Source organism: Acinonyx jubatus, chromosome X (genome assembly GCF_027475565.1).
Source record: "Acinonyx jubatus isolate Ajub_Pintada_27869175 chromosome X, VMU_Ajub_asm_v1.0, whole genome shotgun sequence".
NCBI lineage: Eukaryota > Metazoa > Chordata > Mammalia > Carnivora > Felidae > Acinonyx > Acinonyx jubatus.
Genome location: NC_069389.1, coordinates 31,170,590 through 31,189,478, shown reverse-complemented (window position 1 = coordinate 31,189,478; position 18,889 = coordinate 31,170,590). Strand labels below are relative to the sequence as shown.

Sequence of the window (18,889 nt, the reverse complement as noted above, 5' to 3'; positions counted from 1 at the left end):
TTTTTAGAAATAATTTCTATGTAAAATAATGAATTTTCATATAAAAAAAGCATCCTTAGGCTTCATCCGAGAAATGAAATGGGGAAGATTGCTCTTCACAAAAATGCAGCGTGGTAAGAGGCAAATGTTCACAAGTATTTGTAAAATTGTTTTGAAGTTCCAAGCTAAGGAAAAATACCCGAGGCTACCTGAAGAAGAAGCAATTCTTGGTCAAGACTGACACAGAAAACCTGCCTGACCTTGCAGCCTGTCTGGCACAGCTGGGGAATTTGGACCCAAGACTGCAATACCAACTCTTACCTAATTCTCTGCCCTGCTTGCTTGACCTACAGATTTTTCACTTGCCAATCCCCACAATCATGTCAGCCAATTCTTTAAAATCTCAATTTCTCTCTCTCTGTCTCTCCATATGTATACATACATATATATTTGTATGTGTGTATGCATGTGCCTATTTACATTACATTACATTACATTACATTATATTATGGTAGTGTCTGTTTTACTGAAGAATCCCGACTAAACACAAAGTCATTCCATAAAGATTTCTTTGATATACCTCACTGTCTCCACAGCTTTTCTAACGCCCTCTTAAGTCCTTGTTACTCATCCTTCAGAGAATTCAGTCACCCATTCTCCAGGAAATCTGCCCTGTCCTTTCCAATTCTCCATTATTCTCAATTTCCTTCAAATTTCTACTAAAAAGATATGATGTTTAACAACATTCCAATAAAGCTTTAGATTACTGGAAGGAAAAATAATGGCACTGATTTTCTCCCACATATGAGGAAGGTTGCTATCATCTGGTAGGCTGAAGAAAAGCATGTTACACTGTTAAAATAATTTACTCATTAACATTTTATCAGAAATGTACTCTAAGTTTTCGTTTAGTAAGAAATACATATAAAGTGGTTCACTTATGAAAGAATAAGCAACCTTCAATGAAATATTATACTCTTATGAATGTTAATTGCTGTACAAATCTAGAAAGTAAATTATGTAAAGTTAATTCAGAGCTAATACAAGAAAATTCTTACAGGTATATGCAACACACCTTTGGATATATATTGTGAATGTAAAGTATCTATTCATTTAAGAGGGAATGACTGAAGAGTGATCATGAAACTCTCCTTAATCATAAATTTACCTGAGTCCTCATCATTATTTTGGGGGGATGGTTGTGATAAGGATTTCTGAAAGGAGGGTACTTGATTATCATCTTGATCTGGTTCTTCCTGAGATTCATCCTCTTGTCTTCTTTTAACAGAAAATGAGATTGCACCTACAACACATCAGTACAAGATGCTATATTAACTAGGGATTTGTTTTCTAAAAGGAAAGGTCAATTTTAGGTATTAAACATGCTTTAGTGTGAAACTAATAAGGAACTAAACACAAATTGTAGGTGTTAGTATCAGATTTAAACCTGATGGTGGTACAGAACAATTTAATGGAAAATCCATTAATATTTATTTTAAGTATAAGTGATGGTCAGTTTTTATTTACAAAGTAGTGTCATACGTAGGTTCACAACTGGGGCTGTTACCAGCTGTGTCCCTCAGTTTGCCCAAATGTGAATTGGAGGTGACACTGGTGGCAGCTGGTGACACTGGATAGTACAAAATGTTCCTGGTATTACACTGACTCCATCTGGGGCTCCGGGAGTGCTTCCAACAGTTTACGCATCTCTGAGTGGGCAGGATTGGCCCCAGACTGTGGCTGAGATGGGCTAGAGCCAGGTCACAGACTGCTTCAGAATCTGCAGTGGGCTTGAGGTTGGCAGGCCTGACCACAGAATATGTATGGGTGTGTCACCCTCTGGGTCCCTGGGCAGGCAGGACTGCTTCCAGACAGCAGCTATGAGGGGCTGAACCTGGATTATAGGGCTGCTCCCAGATGTGCAGACAGACCCTGGTCTATGAGCCTAATTCTGGGGCATGCACAAGCACATCTCCCCAGACGAGGGTTCCCGGACCATGGCTGAGAGTGGCTGGCCAAGTTACAAGGCCATTTCAAGATCTGCAGTTGGACCAAGGCTGAAGGACCTGCCTCACTGACACAGGTGTGTCTTCTGGCAGGTCCCTAGCAGGGGCAGACATCATGGCTGAGAGGGGCTGTGAGACAGATGTGAAGTGGAATCTCCTTGTAGTTTTGGTTTGTAATTCCCTGTTGCTGAATGATGTGGAACAACTTTTCATGTGCCTGTTTGCCATCTGGATGTCTTCTTTGGAGAAATGTCTGTTCACATCTACTGCCCATTTTTAAATTGGATTAGTTTCTGGCTATTGAGTTGTAGAAGTTCTTTATATATCTTGGATACTAACCCTTTATTGGATATGTCATTATTGTTTTTGGTACCATTGTAAATAGGACTGTTTTGTTAATTTCTCTTTCTGCTGCTTCATTATTAGCATATAGGAATGCAATAGATACCATACATAGATTTGAATCCTGCAAAATTAACATTTACAGAATTCATTCATCAGTTCTATTACTTTTCTGGTAGAGCCATTCGTTAGGGTTTTCTACATAGAGCATCATGTCATCTGGAAATTGCCAGAGTTTTACTTCTTCTTTACCAAATTGGATGTCATTTCTTTCTTTTATTTTTTGAAATTATTTATTAATGTTTATTTATTTTTGAGAGCGAGATGGAAAGAATATAAATGGAGAAGGGGTAGAGAGAAAGGGAAACACAGAATCCAAAGCAGGCTCTAGGGTCTAAGCTATCAGCCCAGAGCCCGATGCAGGGCTCAAACTCATGAACTGTGAGATCATGAGCTGAGCTGAAGTTGGACCCTAACCCAATGAGCCACCAAGGTATCCCTGGATGCCATTTATATCTTTATGTTGTCTAACTGCTGTGGCTAGGAGTCTAGTACTATGTTGAAGAAAAGTGGTGAGAGTAGATATCCCTGTCTCACTTCTGATCTTAGAGGAAAAGCTGTTTTTCACCATTGAGTATGATATATTATTTCCGTTTTAGAGAAGGTAAACTGATACAAGATAGTTCAGTAGCTTCCCCAAAGTCAGTCGGCTCAGTATAATATAGGCAGAATATGTAGATGTGCATTCTGGTTCTAAGTCCATACTTTTTTAAAACTCAATTAAAACATTTAATTTTTTGAACACTTTTATGTTTACAGGAAAATGAGTGGAAAGTACAGAGTTCCCATATATCCCCCCTTACATTGCCTACTATAAACATCTTGAATTTTTGTGATATATTACTTAAATGTTGAGCCAGTAATGATATACTATTATTAAGTAAAGTCCATAGAGTGCATTCTGGCTAATTTTTTGTGTTATACATTCTATGGCTTTGGCAAATATGTAATTTCACGTACCTACCATTACAGTATCATGTAGAATAGTTTCACTGCCTTAAAAATCCCGTGTACAATACTCATTCATCCCTTCCACCCAACCTTTAAAGAACTGTCAACCCTTGATCTTTTACCTCTTCTAGAATGTCATATAGTTAGAATCATACAATATGTAGCCTTCTTAGATTTACCTCTTTTACTTAGCAATATACATTTACGTTTCCCCCATATTCTTTGTGGTCTGATAGGTTACTGTTTTTATCACTGATAAATAACCCAATGTATAGATATACCACTCTTTAACCATTTATCTATTATATGACATTGTAGTTTTCCCCATAATTTGGCAACTATGAATAAAGCTGTTATTAACATTTACCAGCAGATATTTGGATGGGCATAAACTTTCAATTCATTTGGGGAAATACAAAGATGTATGATTGCTATATCATGTTATGAGTATGTTTACTTTTCTCATTTTTTCTTTTTTTGTATTTGTGTGTTTATTGACTTACTTATATATTTTAGGAGAATGACAAAGAGAATACCTGAGTAGGGGGAGGGGAAGAGGAGAGAGAGAGAGAAAGGATCCAAAGCAGGCTCCACACTCAGCATGGAATCTGATGTGGGGCTCAATCCCACAACCCTGGGATCACGACCTGAGCTGAAGTCAAGAGTTGGATACCAATCCAACTGAGCCACACAGGTGCCCCAATACCTCTTAATGGACAGAACAACTAGACAGAATACCAATAAAGACACATAGGATGTGACCATCACTTAGAACCACTAGACCTAACTGGCTCATATAGAACATCCACCCATCAACAATGGAGTATCCAACTTCTTAAATCAACTTTGGACACTGTCCAGAATGGATCACATGTGAGGCCACAAGGCATATCTTAATAACTGAAAAAGATTTAAATCATAGAAAGCATGTTGCCTCATCACAATGGCATGAAATTATAATCAGTAACATAAGGAAAAAAGGAATGTCACAAATTTGGACACTAAACAACATACTTTTAACCCATATTTCAAAAAAAAACTTAGAAAAAAATAGAAGTCTGAAACTATATAGATGATTGACAATGAGAACACAGCATACGAAACTGGTGTGATGCAGTGAAAGCAACACTAAGAGGGCAACTCATAGCAGCAAAAGCATATATTAAAAAGAACAACCTAAAATCAACAACCTAACTGCACACAATACAGAACTAGAAAAAGAAAAGCAAATTCAACCCATAACTAGCACAAGAAAGGAAATGATAAAGATCAGAGTAGAGGTAAATAAAACAGAGAAGAGAAAAGCAAAAACCAGAAAGTTTCTCTCTTTGAAAAGGTCAACATCACTGCCAGAATTTTCAAGTGGTTAAGAAAAAGGAAATGAAGACTCCAATTAATAAGTTCAGGAAAAAAGTGGGGACATTACATTGTTTTCTCCAAAATAAAAAGCTTTATAAGAGACTACAATGAACCATCATATGCCCCCCAAATTGGGTAACTTAGATGATATGGACAACATCCAAGAAACACACAATCTACTAAAAATGCTCATGAATAAAAGAAAAACAGAATAGACATAAATCTAACAAGGACATTGAATTCGTAACAAAAACTCTTCCCACAAAGACAAGCCCAGGACGAGATGGCTTCATTGTTGAATTCTACCAAATACTTAAAGAAGAATCACTATCTTCTTTTTCTCAGAAACTTAAAAATTGATAGAGGAGGGAAAACATAGCCTCATTCTAGGAGGCTAGCACTGCCGTGATACAAAAGCAGACAAAGATAGGGCAAGAAAAGAAAATTAAAATCCAATATCCCTGATGAACACTGATACAAAACTTTTCAACTAAATAGTAGCAAATCGAATTCAGCAGCATACCAAAAAGATTCTATACCATAGTTAAATGGTTTTTATTTCAACAAAGAATGAAGGAATGAATGAATGGTGGTTCAACATACAAAAATCAGTGAGTGTACTGTAGCACATTGACAGAATGAAAAAAAAAAACCACATGATAATCTTGATTGATGGATAAAAGTGTTTGACAAAATTCCACATCAAAACGTTCATGGCAAAAATAAATTAGGAATAGAACTTTCTCAAAATGATAATAGCCATATGTGAAAACAAACAGCTAATATTATACTCCCAGTGGTAAAAGACTGAAATTTTTTCCTTTAAGATTAGAAACAAGATAAGGATGTCTCTGGTTTAGGCTTCTACTCAACATAATACTGGAATTTCTAGTCAGAGCAAGTGTGCAAGGAAACGTAGCAAAGGTATCCATATTGGAAAGGAAGAAGTAAAATTATCTGTTTGCAGATGACACAATCTCATATGGAGAAAACCTTAATGATCATGGACACAAAAAGGATAGACCTAATAATAAATGCGTTCACAAAATATGCAGGATACAAAGTCAACAAACAAAAGCAGTTAAATTTCTAAACACTTGTATTGAAAAATTTTAAATGGACAATTCAGTCAGATGAAACCATGATTTGGATAAACTTACATAATGTTAAACAACGTGCACAAGGAATAATAAGGAAACCTAATCAATATTTCAAGTACGATGAACTAGTCTCAAGATTTAAAAGCACACATTCTCCATTCTTTCTCATTTCAGCCCACTTGTATACTCAGCACATTTCTTCTTTCTCCAATACACCCATCCAAACGTTATTACACTTTTATTGTCCCTTAACAAAGAGAAATGGAACACTCATTTGTAAAACAATTCAAAAGCCCTACAGGAGTGTAACAAGACCATATGTTAGATACCAACAAGAGAAATTAAGTATTTATCTTAAAACTTAGAAATAAGTGAAGAGAACTATGGAATTATAGGTCTATTTAGTAGCTTATCTTTTAATTGAAAGAACACTTTGAAACAATGTTTCTTAGAATTATGCCACTAATTTATGCACAGTTATTTTCCCAATAAAAAATCTTTGTTCTTGGGAATATAATTTTAATTTTTTTCCTAAACAGTTACATTTTTAAATTGCATTTTTACTTTTGGTTATGAATTAGCTAAGGTAGAAGAGACAAGCAGTCAAATTCTTATAAACTTATTACAAAGAGTAACATTAGACTCAGTAAGTATCAGCAATGAACTTTCAAACCAAATGCCATCAATAATGATTATGAAAATATGTGTTTCAAAAGATGATAATATTTTTCCACACTAGGCACGTGTGATTCCTTTGCTCCCTATATTCCTCCGTTTGGGCCAAGGCCAACCAACCCAAAGGGAAGAAAGGTAAATAAAAGGTTGATTGTTGGTGGTTCAGTTTAAAAGCATGACAGGAAAACTAAAGGACTGCTTTGGAAAAACTATAGGTATACAAGACATAATAGTGTACAAAGCAACTCTCTAAGATACAGCATTATTGACTTAATGGAGGTTTTCAGTTTATCTGAAATGAGTGTTACCAAAAAAAATCTAATAGGGATCATAATTATAGCTATTATATTTTCAATAGATCAAGCTTTTATTCTGACAAATGGATTTTTTCCCCTCTGCTAAACACTCTACGGGTTTGATTTTTTCAAAATGTATTTTAAACAGTCAAACCAACATTTCCTAGTATATAGCTTGGTTTTCATTAGGAATTGTTTTTCCCTAATTTCATACTATCTTGTAAAACGTCAATATCAGACTCAAGTTTAAAGCCTGAGCAATGCAATTTAGTACCAGTGGTTAGCCTTTTGAAAACAATGTGAAATCATTTATTGAATGCTTACTCTGTGTTAGGTATATGCTAAATGCCTCCCATTCATTACCTATTGAACTCCTTTAATAAACGTATAAATTAATTCCTCACTGGACTCATTTTCAAGTTCAGCAAGCTGGGCTGTAGAGAAGGTTGGGTAACTCACTCCAGGTCACATAGTAAGTGACAAAGGCATAAATAATACATAAATGTATTTACCAAACGTAGAATACGGAAAATGGCATATTAAGTCATGCCTAAATATCACCAAATACACCACAGAATAAGTGGGCTTTTGCGTGGAAAAATAGCAAAGTAACTCACATACTTACAAAACATTTATTTTTGGCCTAGAGTAATAGGTTTCAGATACTGCCCACTGATTATCTAAACTATTTCACCCCTCAGAAAACTTCCAAAAACAAGTTTCCATGACAACAGTTAAACCTGGCAAGGTCTTTCTTTGGCCTCTTTGCACTTGGTCTCCCTACACCCACCCTCTTCCTTCCATTGGCTTCATGCTTCACCACTCCCTATTGCTAATGAGGAATACTGTGTTTAAGGAAATTTTCTGTATGGCTGGGCTTTTATCAACTTGTGAATTTCTTAGAGGGACATGAATTCTGTCAAGAAGTGTTTTCATACATATCTGCTCTACGCACATTATACCACACATGATTGAATGAATTTTCATTGTTTTGTTTCTCTACTATACTATCCTATGAAATCTGAGTAGCAAGACTAAAGATGAAAGCCCGAGGAAATCTCTGCTAATCCTTCCTTTTTCTATCTTTTTCTTACTTCATTTTAACCACCTTCCTAACTCATTTTCTTTTGTTGTATTTTCTCTCTGGGGGACCAAAAGGCAAGGTGGAAAAACAAAATTTGGTGGCTAATGAAGAACAGAGATAAAGAGTCCAGTGTTGTGGCCATATCTGCTTTTATTCTATGTACAATACAGCTCTTGTTTTCTACTCCATTTAAGCGTCTTATTTTTATGATAAAATGCATAGTAGCCTAGTGCCCAACTGTAGCCCTCTAGGCTCCATTTTCTTTTTCTGTGGTTTTATGCTGTTTGCTGTTTATATAACAAATTTTTGAAATGTGTAACATATATGACAAAAAGGATTAATAAAATCTACAGGATTCAGATTTCTGTTGTAAAGGATGGCTGATTACTTTTTTGCTTAGGAAGAACCTATGCTTTCATTACTGGGGCAAAACTTTAAAGCAGCAACAATCCAGACTGCCATTAAGGACACATGTTTCTTCCTGATTCATGCAAGAAAAAGGTGATAAATTTCATTTCATTATAACTGAAAACTTCTGTTACCAGTTCAGGATGTATACATATATCATATCGTCACAGTGAACGTCTTAAATGTATACAATTTTTATTTTCAATTATCCGTCAATATAGGTAGGAAAAAAACTTCTGTAATTCGATAGATACCATTAAGAAAATTAAAACAAAATCACAAATTGGAAGAAAAAATTTTAAACCACATATCTGAAAAAAAAAACCCATGCATCCAGAATAAATTTGAAAAAGCCTAAAAATTGAGCAATAAGAAAAGAAACCACCCAACATACAGGAAATGATGGGCAAAAGATTTGAAAAAGCATATCGTTAGAAGACCTATAGATGTCAAAAAAGCACAAGAAAACATGCTCAACATTATTATTCATTACAGAAATGTAGAGTAAATCCACACTGCAACTGAACTACACACAGATGAAAATCGATCAAATTGCAATGGCCAATCCTACAAACTATGGTCAAGGGTATAGAGAAACTGGAACTTTTATGCAGTGCAAGTGAGAATGGAAAGAGAGACAATCTCATTGAAATATTGTTGGCAATTACTTCTTTAAACATTGTAAATTCAACTACCATATTATCCAGGCATTCCACATATAAGTGATTTACTCAAGATGAATGAAAGTATATGCTCACACACAGATTCATGTATAGATACTCATATCAGCTTTACTGATAACTACCAAAAAAAGTGGAAAAACCCAAATGTCCATCAAAGGTAAGTACAGCAGCATATTGTGGCTTATCCATTCCACGGACTACTACTCAGTAATAAAAGGAATAAAGTATTGATACATGCACTCTGTGGATGGATCTTAAAATAATTATGTTGCATAAAAGAAAACAATCCCTTAAAAAGGTTAAACTGTGTGATGTAGCTTATATACAATGCTATGAAATGCATATATAGTGACAGAAAACAGAGAAATGATTGCCTAGGGCAAGGGTAGCTTGTCGTGTGAGGGGAGAGGAGAGTAAAAGGATTAAAAATAGACACAAGGAAACTTTGTGGGGTGACCTATATTCATTATCTGATTTGTAACAACGGATTCATGGCTGTATGCATGTGTTAAGAATCAAACTATATACTTTAAATATGGATAGCTTATTGTATATCAATTAAACCACAATAAAACTGTTTAAAAAGCACGCTTTGGGGGTGCCTGGCTGGCTCAGTTGGTTGAGTGTCCAAGTCTTTATTCCACTCAGGCCATGACCCCAGATTGTGGGATTGAGTCCTGCATCGGGCTCTGTGCTGAGCATGGAGCCTGCTTAAGATTCTGTCTCTCTCTCTGCCTCTCTCACCTGCTCATGCTCTCTCTCTCTCTCTGTAATATAAGTAAATAAATAGCACACTTTGTATTTCAGATATTATACTTAACACTGCTCAGCAAGATAACAATAGGATTTGAGAAGGGTCACCCCTAACTGAATGTTCTGTGTAAGTGGGATGTGTAAGGGAAGTTCACAGCCAACTATGGGTATCTTTTCGCAGTAGGCAATATCATGAATGACATAATTAATGCAGGAAAATTAATGAAGCCATCATATTCAGGTATCCAAAACACTTGAATCTATCTATCTATCTATCTATCTATCTATCTATCTATCTATCTATCTACCTTGTCACCTCTATCCATCTACATCTCTCTGTTCCATATATTCATGTCTATTTCACTGATATCAAATGCAACTATTTCCTCATTTGTTCAAATTCACTGCTTCGTGGGGGTGGCTTCTTAAACTTCCACGTAAAGCCTTTATTTATTTTGTTAATTTTACTTTAAATTTATTTCTAGAAGTAATTTCTACATAAAATAATGAATTTTCATATTAAAAAGCATCCTTAGGCCTCATCCGAGCAATAAAATGGGGAGATTGCTTTTCACAAAAATGCAGACGTAAAAGGCAAGTGTTCACAAGTATTTTTAAAATTTTTTGATGTTCCAAGTTAAGAAAAAAAGAATGAAATGCCCCCCCCCCAAAAAGAGTTTTAGTTTCAGAATTTCTGAATGATCTTCAAACCCTACTAACCTCCACTGGTTTTCATTCATTCCTCACATATTAGAAAAGCATCTTTGAAGGGTGATTAGAATTTAAAAATTTTCATGAAAATGTATGAATAAATTATTTATATAATGCCCTATAACTGAGATTCTTTTTTTCTAGTATTTAAAATGTTTTATAATTTATTTATTTTTATTTTTTATGTTTATTTTTGAGAGAGAGAGAATACAAGTGGGGGAGGGGCAGAGAGAGGGAGACAAAGAATCCAAAACAGGCTCTAGGCCCTGAGCTGTCAGCACAGAGCCTGACGTGGGGCTCGAACTCACAAACTCTGAGATAGATCATGACCTGTGCCGCTGTCAGACGCTCAACTGACTGAGCCACCCAAATGCCCCTATTATTTATTTTTGAGAGAGAGAGACAGAGTATGAGTAGGGAAGGGGCAGAAAGAGGGGGAGACTCAGAATCTGAAGCACGTTCCAGGCTCTGAGCTGTCACCACAGAGCCTGTCGCAGGGTTTGAACTCACAAGCTGTGAGATTATGACCTGAGCCAAGTCGGAGGCTTAACCGACTGAGCCACCCAGGCACCCATATAACTGAGATTCTCATGCAAAAATCTTACATGAGAAACTCCAATGACTTAGGAAATCATATTTTCCTTCTACTGTAAACAAGTCCTCATAAAATACACAAATTCTTTTGACTGGTAAAGTAGGACACAGACACACACAGACACACACACACACACACACACTCACACATAGAATAAGAGAAAGATTTCTTTTTGGTAACAATGCTACATGTATCTTAGCAGTTCAAAATTCAAATATAAAGAACAACCTGAATTTATATGCAATAGAGCATCGACAGCCTACTTTGAACTCCCAGGAAAAACTATTTCTAATAAATAATCAAGAATTACAAGTGAGTGTTGGGCCAAATAAATGGAGGCCTCGTGACAAACACTGGAGATGCAAGAGTGTCTTCCTTTTGCTTAATAGAGTAGATGCAGTTATCGAATTTATGTTTTTCTCCAAGTTTATAAATTGTTGTTCTCATATTTTAACTGCACTTCTGTTGCACTAGCAAGTAATTTCTAAAGTATATTAGAAACAATTTTATGTTTGAAATGTATTGCTTCTTACATTCAATAGTGACCAGATACCTGCTACTGGATGCCAGATGTTGGTCTAGAGGTCAAAGGACAAATTATCTAGCATAAAGACAGAAAACAGAGCATACATCACTCACTGATCTAGCACTATGAATGAATTTATCTGTAACCAATAACCCGAGTGGGGCTTGGGACTAGAATTTGATCTGGGGGACGGGAGCAGGAAGACACAGTTGAGTGCTCCCAAGCCCTGAAGGGTAATACCACACAGATGGCTAAAGCTGTCATGAAACATCAGACCACAGGCTGCATGGGGAAGTGGAGATGGTCAAAGCAAAGAGGAGAGGCCAAGAGAGCAGGAGAGGATCCAAGCAAACCCAACTCATTCTCTCCACAAAGCCTCAAGGATCTGCTTTTGCAAAACATTTCCTTCACCTGAGAAAGCAAGAAAATGCTTTATACAACCGACATTTGTTTTGAAGACCAGTGGAATCTGATTGTTCTTCAAGCCTATACGACTATGTGGCAGGCCATATTGCTGATGGCAACAAGCCAGTAAAATCCAAATTCAGTTTCAGTCAAGTTTCTGTCATTTTCATTGAGACAGACTAAGAAGACTGGGGATAATAGGAGCTATAAATCCTCCTGTAAATCCCTATCATATTAGGAAATTTTAAAAATGGGAGTTAGTATATTAAATAAGTGTGCTAAACATTAACTGAGCACCTACTCAATGAGCACTTTTCATATATTCTCACTTAATGCCCATAACCACCCTGAAAGATTAAACACCATCAATATTTTACATGTATGAGAAGTGACATTCAGTGAGGTCAAGGTCACACAACCAGAGAATGATATAATCGGAGGCTGAAGTCATGTTTGACTTCTGAATGTATTCCTTTGCAACACAGTAAAATAAGAAATAGAAAAATAGGAATACAGTAGTAAGTAGGAACGAAATAGGAAACTGTAAAATAGCAAAAGATATGCAATTTTGCCACCGCAATGTGGTGGTTAGCATGAATATACTGCCTAAGCTTTAAATGAAAAATGACAATTTAAGTAACACTACTTTTGCTCAGCATCACACTCTGAAGACATGTGACAAGCAGTGCTTCTTATCACATACAGTATTAGAAATCAGATTTTGAACTTAATTTGTACGTTAAAGATGGTAACTGGTAATATACATCTTTCTGGACAGAGTATAATTTCAGAGAGTAGCGGAATGCTAAATATAAAGATGACTTCTATCTTGTTCAAACATAGGCCTAACATAGGAACTTTATTGTGCACACATTAAACGTTTTGTTTTGACACTAAACAGAGGTTTATGGCAAAAATTTTGTAAAGTCTTTAGCAAAGCTGACTAAAAGCTTGTTTCCAATTGTTTGGACGAGGCTTTCTTGTGCCAGTGTCATAACAGATTTCATTCTAGTGTAAGAAATTCCGAACTGCAAATTTGCAGAAATGAATCTTAGCTGCAATTTGCAATTGTGTTGAACTGAATGAATACAATCACTTTTCAGCAAGTAAAAGAGCACTTGAAGCTCCTATTGAAAAAATACAAGGGAATTGTCCGCTACATCAAAATGGATCATTGCTACCTACTTTCTGGAGCTACCATATTATCAAGGGTCATGGATAATAAAAAAGAATTTCAGACTATACTATCATGCATGTTCAGGGTAGAGACTAAATTTACTAATATGACTGGAAACCACTTTAAACGTGGATTCTCAATATTTAGTTTTGTAATGTGGAATAAACAACACACCTTGGTGAGTGCACTGAAATGTGTTCATAGAGTGTTCTATACCATCTAAACATTTGGTAGTGTGAGTAAATGCTATATGAAAATATTCTTTAATCTTTAAAATATTTTTACTGAAGATATAATAGATATATAACATTGCATTAGCTTTAGGTATAAAAATATTCTTGTTGGGGCACCTGGGTGGCTCACTTGGTTAAGCATCTGACTTCAGCTCAGGCCATGATCTCACGGTTCATGGTTTCAAGCCTCGCATCAGGCTCTGCACTGACAGGGTGGAGCCTACTTGGGACTCTCTCTCTCTCCCTCTCTCTGTGCTCCTCCCCCACTTGTGCTTTCTCTCTCTCTCAAAATAAATAAACTTTCAAAAATATTCTTGCTGTTTAGAGGTTATTTTAGGCCAACATGCCACGATTAATACATTAAATTATTTCAGCTAATTTTTGCTCATACAATTAAATGACTTATAATTCATTAAATGATCCTTGTTATTGCCTTTCTCTTTTGTAGGTCTGTCAATTCTGTGGACAAAGGTAAGATACTCAACTACTCAAGTTCATCCCACCCCTTCTTTTAGTCACAAGTAAATGTCATTAACGATTGTTAAGAATTTATAAAGACTTTTTCCTTGGAGATGAAAAAGTAAGAGTTCATAAGGGTTAATTATCAAGTCTTAGACCCAGATTAATAAAATAATTATACTAATTAACAATTAGATAAAAGTTGTTTTAAAAAATTTAGAGATTGTCTTTTCTACAGTACGTTGGAAGAGATGTTCAGAGAATCCTCTCTCAACTGAAAATTTTAAGTTAAATGCACACACAAGCTAGGAACAGGGATCCCCTGTTTTGGGTCATCACTGGAAATGACATTTGTTGTGGAATATGGGCTAGTCTGTGGTGGCCTGGAGTCTTGGATCTTGGGGTCATAATTGAGAATCAGGGAACAAAACCCTGAGCTAAAAAGGCCACATTTACATGGCTGGGGTCCAGATTTCACAATATATTTTTGGACTTCCAGGTCCCAAATTAATTATTTAGCTTCTTAGCCCTTCATCTCTCATCAGAGAAAGGGAATCAAGAGGTATCCCTACAAGTTGAAAACGTCTCTTGCTTGTTATTAAAATTTGCTTTTTAAAGTTATATTATAATGCTGATATTCACAAGCTGGAGGGCAGTGAGCTGATCCATGTGGCAGCCTCATAAGAACCTAAGAACAGTTATTCCAGAGACACATGTGCTCTATGTAGATTATTAAAGAACAACTGGAGAAAATTATTAGAAAAAGTGATATGTAGGTTATATAAACTTATACAAACTTAATTTTTACACGTTCAAGTTCATTTTCTTAGTGCAATGTTAGGACTTGCTCTATATTGCCAACATGTATGATTATAGCTATCTCTAAATCATATTCATGAAACACATTGTTATTGCAATCAAAATAAATTTAAGGATTATTGTTACTAAAGTATATGCTAACCACTAAAGCCCAGTCATTTGCTTTTAAGCTTAATCATTTTCACCTAAACATTAGTCTTGTATAAAAGCTCAAACTTCTATCTGAGACAAATGGAAATTTAGTTGTGTATTTCCATACTATGAACATGCAACAGGTTATTACTACATCTCTATATTTTGTTACATACTAATCCTGTAATAATGGACAGTAATATAAGTTTTTTGCATTCTAGGTCACTATCTAGTTATGAAGAAGAGAATTAAGGCATCATGTTTTAATGCATTCAGTCATTAACACAGGATTTCTACCATGCCTTCATACACAGTATTTTTTGTTTGCTTGGTTTTGTCTGTCTCTATTTTCCTTTAAGATCACGTGTTTTCTTTTTTTTTTTCCTTTTTAAGTTTATTTCTTTATTTTGAGACAGAGAAAGAGAGTGCAAGAGAAGGAAAGGGGCAGATAGAGGGAGAGAGAGAGAATCCCAAGCAGGCTCCATCCTGTGAGCTCGGAGCCCAACATGGGGCTCAAACCCATAAACTGTGAGATCATGACCTGAGCCAAAATCAAGAGTCAGACAGCTAACTGACTGAGCCACCCAGGCGCTCCTAAGGTCATGTGTTTTCATATCTAGGTTGACTGACTGAATATTTTTCCATTTTTCTGAAATTTGTTGACATAAAAAGATAATTTTCAAATAAACAAAACTGGGGTTTCCTTCTCTAATAAATCGATCCTACTGATCACTTCTTTTTAATTTTTAAATTTAATTTTTAATGATTTTTAAAAAATTTTTGTCAGTTTTTCATATTAAGTTTTAATTTTAATTCCAGTACAGTTAACATACACTGTTATATTAGTTTCAGGTGTACAATATAGTGATTCAACAATTCTATAGATTACTCAGTGCTCATCAAGATAAATGTACTCTTAATTCCCTTCACCTATTTCACCTATTTCCCCACCCACCTCCTTTCTGATAACTATCGGTTTATTCTCTGTAGTTAAGAGTCTGTTTCTTGGGGCACCCAGGTAGCTCAGTCAGTTAAGCATCTGACTTTGGTTTAGGTCATGATCTTGTGGTTTGTGAGTTCGAGCCCTGCTGACAGCACAGAGCCTGATTTGAATTCTCTGTACCCCTTTCTCTCTGTCCCTCCCCTGCTCATGCTCTCTCTCTGAAAAATAAATAAAATTTTTTAAAAAGAAACTGTTTCTCGGTTTGCTTTCTTTCCCCCTTTGCGTGGTTCCTTTTTTAAAGTTTATTTATTTATTTTTGAGAGAGAGAGAGAGAGAGAGAGAGAGAGAATGAACAGGGAAGAGGCAGAGAAGAGGGAAAGAGAGAGAATCTCCAGCAGGCTCTGCACTATCAGCTTGGAGTCTGATGCAGGGCTCCAACTCATGAACCATGAGATCATGACGTGAACTGAATCCAAGATTCAGACACTCAACCGACTGAGCCACCCAGGTACACTTCATTTGTTTTGTTTCTTAAATTCCACATACTTAAATCATATGGTATCTTTCTCTGACTTATTTCACTTAGCATTATACTCTCTACCTCCATCCATATCATTGTAAATGGTTAGATTTCATTCTTTCTTTATACCACTTCTTTATCCTTTCAACTGTTGATGGACACTTAAGCTGCTTTCCATAATTGCCTATTGTCAACAATGCTGCTATAAACATAAGAGCGCATGTGTCCCTTTGAATTAATGTTTTTCTATTTTGTGGGTAAAAACCCAGTAGTGCCAGTACTGGATCATAGGGTAGATCTATTTTTAACTTTTTGAGGAACCTCCTTGCTGTTTTCCACAGTGGCTGCACCAGTTTGCATTCCCACCGACAGCACACAAGTATTCCTTTTCTCCACATCCTCTCCAAACTTGTTCCTTGTGTTTTTGATTTTAGCCATTCTGACAGGTGTGAGGTGATATCTCACTGTAGTTTTGCTTTGCATTTCCCTGATAATGAATGAAGGTGAGCATCTTTTCATGTGTCTGTTGGCCATCTGGGTGTCTTCTTTGGAGAAATGGCTGTTCATGTCTTCTGCCTAGTTTTAATTGGATTATTTACTTTTTGGGTGTTGGCTATTATAAGTTCTTTATATATTTTGGATATTCATCCTTTTTAAAAATATTTTTAATGTTTATTTATTTTTGAGAGAGAGAGTATGCGCACATGAGTGAGGGAAGGGCAGAGACAGAGTGAGAGAGAGACAGTGACAGAGACAGAGAATCCCAAACTGGCTCCACAATGTTAGCACAGAGCCCAATGCAGGGCTGGATGCAGGGAAAACCAGTTTTCCCCCAAAATTTACCAGAAGATTTCATTAGTTTTAATTATACTTCTGAATAGTAAGAATCAATGTTCTTAGTGACCTGTTAAATTGTGGTTCTATATTCATAACTTCCAAAAAATAAAATCTCTATAATTGAAAATAACTGAGATTTTATCAAATTAATTTAATATCTCAGTAATAACAATAAACATTCTATAACATTTCTGTTTTTTTTCTCTTAAGTTTATTCATTTATTTTGAAAGAGAGAGAGAGAGAGAGAGAGAGAGAGTGAGAGGGCCAGGGAGGGGCAGGGAGAGAGAGAGAATCCCAAGCAGGCTCTGCACTGTTAGCTCTCAGCCCAATGTGGGGCTCGAACTCAAGAAACCATGAGATCATGACCTGAGCTGAAACCAAGGGTTGGACGCTTAACTGATTGAGCCACCCAGGTGCCCCTAAGAAACTATTTTTCAAAGGAAGTATAATTGACATATCTCACAGTTAATTATATCACCTTCTTTAGTGTTGCTTACTCTCAGAAGCACATTCGACTCTCCTTTCTCCCTCATCTCTCCATATCCAATGTTCATCACATGCAGCTGTGGTGGACACTGTATTGCATCAACCACATTCCTTGACAGGAGTGAAGGACGAACTTCTGTAGCTACAGGGAATGAAACTGGAGTATGAAAATCAGGCCAGTTCTCTTTGGGCATTGCCTTGACTTGAAAAAAAAAAATGCCTCATCCAAGGTCAAATCTCCTTCCACATGTAGTCTACTTTTAATGACCATCAACACAGCAGCATAAAGGCCCAGTCTCCTTCCCCTAACTTGGGACGACGCCAAAGGGCCATCCTAGCTTAAAAGGCCCCAAGTGAGTTGACTAAAAGCCTTCACTGGGCCTGTCAAGAAGCCCAACCTCTTTCTCCCCCTGGTCAATATACCTTCTTACCTTTCCTTTCCCAAGGGTTGATCATAATATATACCCTAAGAAATGTCCTGCCAATCTCTCATCTCAGAGTTTGAATCTCTGGAAGCCAAAGATGTTATAGCATCATTTCCCATTTTTATTTCTCTGAAAAGTGCCCCTCTGTTTTTTGAATCCACTATCATTGGTCTAGTCAGTCAGCCCTTAACTTTCACTTAAAATGATAAATCTGCACTTTTTGTTCCATTGCCAGAGAGGCATTCAAATTCAATTCTCCACATCACACACTTGAAAACATGACTGTAGCTCACTGTAGGCTACTGTGAAAATTCCAAATCCATCCATTTTTCAAAATTTCTACCTACCAATCAATAAGACATGATCCCCACTTTAGTGGTATACTCTCAGTGCCCAACAAAAATCTCTTCTGCAGACAGTTCTCATATACAGCACTGGTTTCCTATGACTTTTCCAGTGGGGATTGAGTCACTGCCATGGGAATTTGCCCTAAGAGCAAACTTTAGCCAATGATGGATTAGAGTAAAGGGATGATTACCACAACTTGCTTGCCCTTTGGTGTGACAATTCTCTCCCAAGGTTCCCAGGGAGCTTCCCCAGGTCTCAGCAGTAGTCTCTTATCTAGCTTACTTTTATTGACTTTGTCCCTTCAGCATCTTACCTTCCCATTCTTTCAGAGTGCTTCCTGTAATCAACTCTCATCTAAACTACTTGCCATTAAACTCTTTTCTCAAGAAGCACAAATACTGAGAACTAATCAACTAGAATATCACTAAAGGCTCCTAAAGGATCTCTCAGACCTAACTGCCCTCTCTTGCCCTTCCCATCTGTTTTATATTTTACCTCTAGATTTTTCTTTTTAACACTCTGTTGACTCATGCCCTTCAGAAATCCTCAACGGCTCCCACTGCAATAAGAAATAAA

The 18,889-nt window shown here is 36.4% G+C and overlaps 1 protein-coding gene across 1 annotated transcript in view; it reads right to left on the bottom strand.

The window, feature by feature from the left end:
* Positions 1-18,889, bottom strand: part of CFAP47 (cilia and flagella associated protein 47) — a 545,688-nt gene that overhangs the window by 170,268 nt on the left and 356,531 nt on the right. Inside the window, exon 51 of the mRNA XM_053202225.1 lies at positions 1,148-1,282. Coding sequence (XP_053058200.1) covers positions 1,148-1,282 — 135 coding nt within the window. The remainder of the gene's footprint in view (positions 1-1,147; positions 1,283-18,889) is intronic.